The 9782-nt window shown below is 42.4% G+C and overlaps 1 protein-coding gene across 2 annotated transcripts; it reads left to right on the plus strand.

Annotated features, from left to right (window-relative positions):
• The first annotated feature begins 1296 nt into the window (after positions 1–1296).
• On the plus strand, positions 1297–9551 carry DDX47 (DEAD-box helicase 47). Of its 2 annotated transcripts, XM_066183528.1 has the most exons (13): positions 1297–1407; positions 2012–2105; positions 3620–3808; positions 4470–4541; positions 5030–5148; positions 5668–5739; positions 5859–5975; positions 6119–6265; positions 6577–6714; positions 8094–8164; positions 8695–8824; positions 8918–9044; positions 9142–9551. In XM_066183528.1, exons 1-12 carry the CDS (start codon positions 1321–1323, stop codon positions 9038–9040), a joined length of 1359 nt encoding a protein of 452 aa, XP_066039625.1. In that variant the 5' UTR covers positions 1297–1320; the 3' UTR covers positions 9041–9044; positions 9142–9551. The 2 variants fall into 2 exon arrangements, with proteins under 2 accessions (XP_066039625.1, XP_066039624.1); XM_066183527.1 differs by having other exon boundaries at positions 8918–9551.
• The last annotated feature ends 231 nt before the right edge of the window (positions 9552–9782 follow it).

A 9782-nucleotide genomic window follows, 5' to 3' on the forward strand; every position in this document is an offset into this window, starting at 1 on the left:
ATATACAGTAAGCTGATGGCTCAGACTGCTGCAATTTTTGAAACATATGGTAACAACAGGCATCTACCCAGGGTGTTTTGGGTTTTGGTTGGTTTTTTTGTTTTGTTTTGTTTTGTTTTGTTTTGTTTTAATTTATCATTGCTCTTGAGCAAATGGGATGCAGCAGTTTCATTTTTACTCCTGCCCATGAATTGTTTCAAGTTTCCTCTTCTTTCCCTATCATGCAGAGCATTTGTTCATATTTCCTCTCACTTTCCTCATTGTTCTGGGAGCAGAGGAAATGCCACACTTGGAATCCAGGGACAGATGCTGAATTATATCAGCATTTCCACTGAGAGCACACCCAGACAGCCTCCCCAGAGAGAGGAAAGTCTGCTCAGAAATGCAGTCATGAATTTCATTTTGGAGCCAGCTCCGCTGTCCTTTTGAAGCCAAACATCTAACTCTAACATCTTGTATATGTTAACCCTCTTTTCCCTAAAACAAAGGAACTTCACCTAGATGCAAGGTTGCCCTGCTGCAATTGGCATCAGGACTACAGATCAGAGATGTTACACCCAGACCAGATGGAAATCAATGATTCAGAAACTTCCTTTGTGCTGATATTTTGGTGCTACACTCCCTGGATGGTCATTAAATGCACATCAATTTTCACCTCTCATCAAGCACTTGCAGGCCTGAGTCACAACAGCAGCAATCAAGAGAGCTGAGACAGCGTTTGCATCTATTCTCATCCTGTACTCTCTCATTTCATGGTATGAGTTGCCAGTTCAGTTTACTTTGTATTTCTGGCACTTAAAAAATTCATGCTAGCAATTAGCATAAACAGGAAAACAGTGTGGGACAACGACAGCTCTTTTCTCTCTTCCCATCACTAGTGCTTCAAAATGTTTCATACCACCACATTCAATGCACTCTATTTGTTCTTTATATGCCTTATGGATGTAAGTTTATACATATTCTTGTCCTTTTGTGCCTGGCCACCTCATTTTGCCTGTTCTTTCACAACTGTAGAAAGTATGAACTAGCAACAGCATCAAGCACTGCCTACGCCGTGCAGGGCTGAGCTGCAGGCCTGAGGCTTGGCCGCTCGGGGTTACCGCCAGGCGGGCAGGCTTTCCCACAGCCAATTCACGATGCGCTTGTCCCAGGACAGGCGGCCGGACACCCGCATTTCTCCCTTCCCTGGGCACCTCGCGGAGCTGAGGGAAAGCCCACGCGTTCCGCTCGGCTCTTCCGTCGGAACTACAGATCCCGTCGCGCCCTGAGGAGGACTGCAGCTCCCGGAGTGCTCTGCGCTGCACCGGGAGGAGACGGGCCATGATGGCGGCAGGAGAGGAGGAGGGGTCGGCGGCGGAGCCGGAGCTGGAGCCGGCGGCGGAGGAGCCACGGAGCTTCAAGGACTTGGTGAGGTTGGGCCGGAGCCGCTTCTGCCCCCGGTGCTCGCCGCCCTGTCCCGAGGAGCAGCGTCCTGCTCGCTCCGCGCGGATGAGGCCGGGGGAGCTCCTGGGCGGCTCCGCGGGGCAGACACGTGCGGCGCTCCGCGGGCAGCGGTGCCCAGCCCGGGCAGGAGCTGTGGGCGCTCGGCCGCTCCCCGCTGGGCTTGGCATTGATGCTCCCATCGCCGCTCCGCAGCCGGCCGCCGCTATATTCAAGTTGTCTTAACTTGGCATAGTGTTTTTTGTTTTCTGTGGTCATGGGTTCCCCCTGAAGAGATAGCTGTGTGTGGGGAGGGAATTTACTTGTATAAACTAGGGTAAAACCGACCGTGTTGTTCATGCGACAGTCATCTCTAACAGATTTTGAATAAATCTGATGAAGTTGCTGGTGGAACTGGAGATCACTGTGAGCAGCCTGCCTTTTCAGAGGGTTGCACTGGGGGCCTGGTGGGGTTTGTCTCTGCTGGAGACAAGTTGGCTCTGTTGTAGCATGTACTTAATTTAACTCTGTGATTTAATTTAGGTCTTTTTGGTGATGTCTGTTTCCCGTTTCTCTTGTCACTAATGTTCAGGGAGTAACAGATGTCCTGTGTGAAGCTTGTGACCAGTTGGGATGGAAGGTGCCAACGAAGATCCAAATTGAGGCTATTCCAGTGGCTCTCCAAGGTGAGCAATGTGCTTCTTCGACCCTGAACTGGGGACTGCTCCAGGAGCTCTCTGTGAATGAATTTTGCTGAGTGAGAAGGATCAGGGATGAGTGTGTCCCAACTTCTTCATTGTTGAGGATCTCTGTCTAGAAGTAATTTTCATATTCATCCTATGTCCTTCCCAGGTTGAGCTTGGAATACTAGTTTATCCTATAACACTGCTTGCAGTCACAAATTTTCAAATGGGTGCAAACGTTGTTCCTTGAGTGTTCACTTCTGTTGTGTAGTTCTGACGCTCCATGCTAAATAGAATTCCTATTAATCATTTGAACTGCTAGTCTGCACTGACCATTTTGTTCCTGAAATACTCAGGGATACACAGGAAGCTTACAATAGGTTTTGGACTGTGCTGCTTCTGCCTCTTCTACAGTGTGTGTGTGTGTGTGTGACTGAAAGTGAAGATGCCTTGATTGATTCTGTGGTGTGTGTAATTTGCTTTGCTCTGAGCAGGCAACTCTTTGAAATTAGATTTCTGAAGTGACTAATAACCAACCCACGGTGACTTTCTGTAAGCATTCTGGAAAGACAAAAAATAAATTACTGAATTCAGCAGACATTTCTGACTCTAGAATTTTTTTTTTTCTTTTAACAAAACCCCTCCCGTAATGCTCTCAGGGAGGAAAGGAACAACACAGTGACAGAATGGGAACAAACTTTCAATATCTGCTCTGTCCTAGCATTTAATTTTTGTCAGACTCTTTTACTGCACGTGTTTTTTTTTTTCCCCCATTCTCTTGGAGGGAAAAAAAAACAAAGGTAAGATTGCATTCCTGAGAAATTGTTTCTGGTGTAAGGTCTGTTGACAGCATATTCTTCTTCACAGTATGAGGAGGTCATAATGGATTCTGTTGGTGAATTCCACCCTGTTGCCTGCATTGTTTTGGGGCAAAAGACTTTCTGTCCTACCCTTCCTACTGCAGACTGGTTTAGATGACTATTAATCAATGGCACAGTTGTGGCTTGTGAAGTGTGAGTTTGGTAGTGCTGTTGTCCTGCAGTTTGTGTGACTGAAGTCTCAAACACTGTAGTCTGTTTCCTTGTAAGCCAGTGAGCAGACAAAATCTGGACTCGAACAGTGAGATAGAGTCATTAAGCCGTAAACTGATGTCAGATTTGACATAATAAAATAAAACTTACTTTGGGCCTAAGGTTTGTATGAAACAGTGTATATTAATGGAAATTTACCTAGAAAATTGACTGAGACTGTAATCATTGTACAAATATAATTACTGTCTAAAAGTGCTTCAGAGAAATTCTGAAATTCTTTGGTTTGGCCCTTTAGTTGGTTTTTTTTGGTTGGTTTTTTTTGGTTGTTTTGGGGGGTTTTTTTGTTTTTGTTTTTTTTTGCCTTCTGTGTATCTGCCTTTTTTCTGTCCATAGGGAATTCTTGTGTTTTGTTGCACAGTGCTTTAAAGTCTTCTTTCTCTGTTCTGGATGTATAAGAATTTTTTGCCTCCTTGCTTCTTCTTGCAGGCAGAGACATCATTGGACTGGCAGAAACTGGCTCTGGAAAAACAGGAGCCTTTGCTTTGCCAATTCTTCAAGCACTGCTGGAAGTACCTCAGCGATTGTTTGCTCTTGTCCTCACACCAACAAGGGAACTGGCCTTTCAAATCTCAGAGCAGTTTGAAGCTCTTGGATCCTCCATTGGTGTTCAAAGTAGTAAGTAGCTTTTATGGTATTGGACCAGTTTTTCTGAAGACCCATTTGTCAGCTCGAGATTGTAAAGATAAAAATAGAGAATTTGTATGAGGGGTTGAACAAAATAGGAGAAAAATTTATGCTGCTGTAGGACAGAGATCTGGTATCAGGTTTGAGGAAAAAAGACTATGGTCTTTCCTCATGGAGTGGTCTACAGCTCTTCTGGATTCTATGTCTAAATAGAAGTCTATGTCTAAAGGAAGTAGGAGAGAATGTTCTCAATAGTGTGTTTGTGTCCAGTGAAATTGCATAGAGCTAGCTCCCTGCTGTGGTGTGATGTCTTTCAGACTGTCTGTATTGATTCTTTAGATAATCTCTCAAAAAAAGCTTTGTGGGTGTTTCTAGAATTCCTGGATTTTTGCAGCTGAGTTAAACTGCAAGTAATAGATTCTGCCTGTAGCTCTTCAGGTGGGAAAATAAAATACTTGTGGCCAGTAAGTAATTAATTGCATGGCTTAAGAAGCCTATAAAGGTCAGATATGCAGAAATAAAGTAAATTCTCATAAAAATAAGTAGCTTTTCATTTGTACAGAATTGCTGTGGGTGGTGGGTAGTAGGAGTAAACGCTACAGTGCCGGGGAGGGCTGGTGCTATGATTCACTCCACTCTCTTTGTCCTGCAGCGGTTATTGTGGGTGGAATTGACACAATGTCTCAATCTCTGGCCTTAGCCAAGAAACCACACGTTATAATTGGTAAGTTGATGTGCTGGGAATGTGGAGTATGAATATTATCAAACTCCAGCTAACCAAAGAAAGAAGAGTACATTCTTCATTTGTTTTTTGTCCCAAGCTCTAAATACTGGCTTGTTAATGTTTCTAAAGTATCCACTTTAGAACTTTGTTCCTACAAGCTCATTCCAAAGCATTCCTGCCAAACCTAGAGTGCTTTTGGGTTGTTTTTTTCATTCTCCTCAAGTATTTAAAATGCTGGTCTCATCCTTCACAGTACAGCTTGTCTGCAGTCTTTTTTGTGTCACTTCTTTTTAGGACATTCTTCAGAGAGTCTGACTCCATTAATCTTATTTCAAAACACTTTCTGAAGATACCCTATGAAAGAGTTATTCCAACAAAGCAATCTTTTCTTGGGCAAAGAATCCCATTTCTGTAATGGACAACTCTTATCTGTTTGGATCTTTTCCTTTGCCTTCATTCTGAATTTGCTCTTGTGATGCTGTTGGTAGCAACCCCTGGCCGTCTGGTTGATCATCTGGAGAACACAAAGGGCTTCAACTTACGAGCTCTGAAGTTCCTAGTGATGGATGAGGCTGACCGGATTCTTAACATGGATTTTGAGACCGAGGTAGGAATCTGCTAAAAGACGAGTTTGGAACACCAGATGAGTCCCTTTAAAATCACTTCATACAGTCACATCGTAAACACTGAGCTGTTCTGTTGAAATTAGTAGTAAATTGTAACTAAGATCTAATAATTACACAAAAGTCTGTGGTAGGATTAGAACATAGCAGAGTTCTACAGAGCACTGCCAAGACGGTAGGAGGCACTTTGTCCCTGAAATCCACTGGTGTCTCTGGAGTGCCTGATGTGGAATGTAGTTAGTGTAGAAAACAATCACACACACACACACATTCCTGCAGGGACATTGCCTGATATTTGCACTATTGTTGGACTTTTGGAGTTCACACTGCCTAATTGTCAACAAGGTATCAGCCTACACCTTCACTTTAGAAGAGAAAAAATTTGTTGCTACTGTATGTTTACATGTCTTACTCTTCATGTGGATGATCTTTATATTTGTGGGAGGCTTGTGTCTTGCTTGCTTGTAGTATTTAGTATTTCCATTTCCTTATGTTTTTTACAGGTGGATAAGATATTAAAAGTGATTCCTCGAGACAGGAAGACATTCCTATTTTCTGCCACCATGACCAAGAAGGTGGGAGCAGACTAATCTGTTTCAGTTCTCCTTCCATCAGGCTATCCTCTTGACTAAACTGTATTAATACAATTGTCTGACAAGATCTTTGTCCAGCTAAATTTCATTGATCTTACCAGGTTCAAAAACTCCAGCGTGCTGCTCTGAAGAATCCTGTTAAATGTGCTGTTTCTTCCAAGTATCAGACAGTTGAAAAATTACAGCAGTACTACATTTTCATTCCCTCCAAATTCAAGGTAATACCACTTCTGTTTCTCCTCTCTTCTTGTAACTTTTTGTTCCCACATCTGTCCAATATCTTGTCATTTTCTGAGTCCTAGACTTAATGTTGCACATGTGATTATCTCTGAGTTTTTTTGAATTCTCTGTTTGTTTACAGGATAGCTACCTGGTTTATATCCTGAATGAACTGGCTGGTAACTCTTTCATGATCTTCTGTAGTACCTGTAACAATACTCAGAGGACTGCTCTACTGCTCCGCAACCTGGGGTTCACTGCCATTCCCCTCCATGGGCAGATGAGTCAGGTATGGGCATGACCCCACAGAATAGAGCAGGCAGGGGGCCTGGGGCTTGGGAAATGGGCTGCACCATACTGAGTCACACCTGCCTTGCAGGAGGAGTATTTGACAGCTAGTGAACTGGACTGGTCCATAGAAATTTAACTAATGTGAATGCTGCCCCTAAATCTGTAATATTTAAAAAAAAGAAATTAGAGAAGTGAAATTTTTGAGTGGTTTCTCCCCCAGTTCTTTTGTGTCAGTATTTTAACAAGAGCATATTAACTGAACACTAGAATGAGTGTTAGTCTCTCATTCCCTTTTTGTCCTTTTTCCAGAATAAACGTTTAGGCTCTCTAAACAAGTTCAAGGCAAAGGCACGTTCTATTCTGCTGGCTACTGATGTTGCAAGCAGAGGTCTGGACATCCCACATGTGGATGTGGTGATAAACTTTGATATTCCTACGCACTCTAAGGTAAGCCTGTGTGTGTGTGCAAGCTGAGAGCTTCTGGTCACTGGGAGCAGATAAACACATAAGGTAGACAAAGGAACAGAGACATCTCTTCTCTGTTTTGCTGACTGGAAGCCTAATTCATGATTCTGTACATTCAAAGGTGTAGTTTAGCCTCCACTATTCAATTGGTATCTCTCTTTGTATCGTCTCATGGCCTGGGTTGTAGAAGTGATCCTGTAAGTGAAGTGTGGAATACTCTGTCTCTTTGCATTTCTGCTCAGACTATATGTTTAGCCTTATTACATTAATAGGTTTTGAAAACAGTTTCAACGTACTAGTAGTTTCATGTAGTCGTCTCTGTGCCTGTGATCCAGGTCTGCCTTCATATTTTAAACCATGTTAAAAAAAAAGAAAAAAAAATACATTCTCTCACTATGACATTCAACAAGCATTTGGTTAAGAAAGGTGTCCTTAATGTTTCAGCTTCATATCACAGAAGTACAGCAAAAAGAAAAAAAAGTAAGTTACCAACTCTGTGTTTTACAGAAAGTATGGGATTCTCAGGGATGTGACTGTTTCCTACCTTAGTTCCAAAAGCATACAATTAACATGCACCTCAAGAATTGCTATTGTGGCTTACAGTGATTAAAGATACTGTGCCTTGTAAACAGAAGAAAGCAAAGTAGGTCTTTTGAAGACACTCCTTTTGTAAAAGCACAAAAGTAAGAAAAAAAAAACCCAAAAAACAGTGGGAGCAGCATCTTGAATGGTATTGTTATGGTCTTTGTGCTCTTCTCTCTCATCTAACCCATAGAACAGATTCTTTCTTACAATCCTCTCTCTGCAAATCCTGTATGAAGAAGGGAGTATTTTAATTTCCATAATGCAGTATAAAACCTGGAAAACAACCTACAACCATATTGACCAAAGATGCTCAATAGATCAGACTCTTCTAAAGTATTCTCAATCATCCTCTTTTGCCATGCTTACCAAGTTTAAATCTGCTTGTTAGAGAGTTTCTCTGGAAGATGCACTATGCAGAGCACTAGATCCCAAGCCTGAAAATGCAGGCATGGGGTCGCTGTGAATATTAGCTTTCCAAGAAAGTGAGAGTGAAGTCTTGGCAAAGGTCATGTAGTGCAACTTTTGTCCTGCAGTCTGGAATAATTGATCTTCTCATTTAGAAAGAGAAGAAGGATTCAAATGTTAAAACCAAAGTTATGTCTCCACTTATGCCTCTTCTCAAAATCTGATGCTGCACACCCTCCTGAGCGTTGAATCCTGGCAGTATGTCCTTGACATTCTCTTTTTCTTTCCTAAAGAGAAAACATATAGGCATATATGATCTCTTCTGTGTTTGGTGAATATCTATTATTGCTTATCAAGAACATTCTTTCCAGGATTACATTCATCGTGTTGGGAGAACAGCTCGAGCTGGGAGATCTGGAAAATCTATCACCTTTGTCACACAGTAAGTGATAAAATTTAACAGACTTATTCTTTCCAGCTGTGTTTCAGAGCAGAAAATATCTGACCTTATCCTGGGTGTGAATAAAATACTACTTTTCATTTTGAAGTGCCAGTTGGTTTTATTTAAAGGGGAGACAATTCAGAACCCGGGGTGGGCAGGGAGGAGAGTGCAGATAAATTCTAGAAGCAGGCATTCATTGAGCCGAACAGTTTACAACTGGACTATACAATATACAATTTTAAAATGTATAATGCAGGTTCGGTAACTGTGGGAGGGTTTTATAAACACTGAAGTATTGTCTAAACAGAAAATCTTTGCCAAATACTTCTGAACAGAGATGAGCTGAATAAATCTGAGAAGCCATGCCCAACAGCATCATTTGGATGCAGCTGAGCTGCTTGTGAGACCATCAGCACAAATTAACAGTATCTGTGGGCGGGAGGGGGAGATAAGGGGTGAAGTTTGTGAGTGGTGACAGCTGAGGCCCTCTCAGGAGGGCTGATTCAAGCTGGTGTCTTGTCTTTCCTCAGGTATGATGTAGAGCTGTTCCAGCGTATTGAACACCTGATTGGCAAGAAGCTGCCAGCATTCCCTATGCAAGAGGAAGAAGTTATGATGCTGACAGAGCGTGTGGCTGAAGCCCAGAGGTTTGCTCGAATGGTGGGTGCTGGCTTTTTGACCTTGTCCTAGCTGTTGTAGTCTGAATTTCTTCAGGTGCCAGAACTCTGGGTCAATCTGTTGATTGCATTGCAGGAGCTGCGGGAGCAGGGAGAGAAGAAGCGATCTCGGAATGATGATGATGATGACACAGAAGAGGCTATTGGTGTCAGGAATAAGGTGGCAGGAGGAAAAAAGAAGAAAAGGAAAGCCTTCTAGTTCGGTATTTGAACAGACTTTTTTATTTTTCTCTTTATGGCTATCTGAGCTATCAAAAAAAGTCTACCACACCATCTCCAGTGGATTTTTTTTTTTCTCAGAACTACATAGAAAACTTGGCAGTCCCTAAGGAAGAATCTGCTTTTCTTCTTCACCAGCTACAGACTGAGCTTGGCCCATGTTGGTACCATGGTACCAGTTTTCCTTTCAGGGGCACCATCATAGACCATCACCTCTGGACCTGGAAGCAGCTGTGGTCTGGCCCTGCTCATTCACTATGAAGTGCAGTGTGAATGCAGCTTTTGCACTGCTGCAGCCTGTCCCACTATCCAATCTCACTGAGTGCATCTGGAGTCAGATCTGTCAGAAGAAAGAGAGGAAGAAGTAAAAAAAATGTGACTGAGTTTTCACAGCACAGCTGTGATGCCCTTGCCTTGGTGAAGGGATGTGTTACATTGAGAACTCAAAATTTATTTTGCTTGTTTTTAAAGCTACCTGATTTTCCTTGTCATTGACCTGTTGTAGTGGTTTTGGTTTGCTAATCTCGGGTTTTGGCACCATTTATGTGGTGGTTTCACATTTACCGAATTTTGTTTGCCATCTGGGAGATAGGATTTTGGGAGAAAAAGGCAAAATAGGCCCAATTTAAAGGTAAACAAAATAGATTTTATTAACACACACTAAGAGAAGCAAAGGAAAATAAAAAAACAAAAACACAAAGGGATTTCTAAACCAACCCTTT

This window comes from Chamaea fasciata, unplaced genomic scaffold (assembly GCF_029207755.1).
Source record: "Chamaea fasciata isolate MVZ Bird 193981 ecotype frontalis unplaced genomic scaffold, bChaFas1.0.hap1 SCAF_5, whole genome shotgun sequence".
In the NCBI taxonomy this organism is placed as follows: Eukaryota; Metazoa; Chordata; class Aves; order Passeriformes; family Sylviidae; genus Chamaea; species Chamaea fasciata.

Bases quoted from the DNA above. Each gene is read 5' to 3' on its own strand.
- DDX47 (XM_066183527.1), top strand. From the start codon at position 1,321: ATGATGGCGGCAGGAGAGGAGGAGGGGTCGGCGGCGGAGCCGGAGCTG. The intron at 5,149-5,667 runs GTAGGAATCTGC...TGTTTTTTACAG, and splicing joins ACATGGATTTTGAGACCGAG to GTGGATAAGATATTAAAAGT. The intron at 8,825-8,917 runs GTGGGTGCTGGC...ATTGCATTGCAG, and splicing joins CCCAGAGGTTTGCTCGAATG to GAGCTGCGGGAGCAGGGAGA.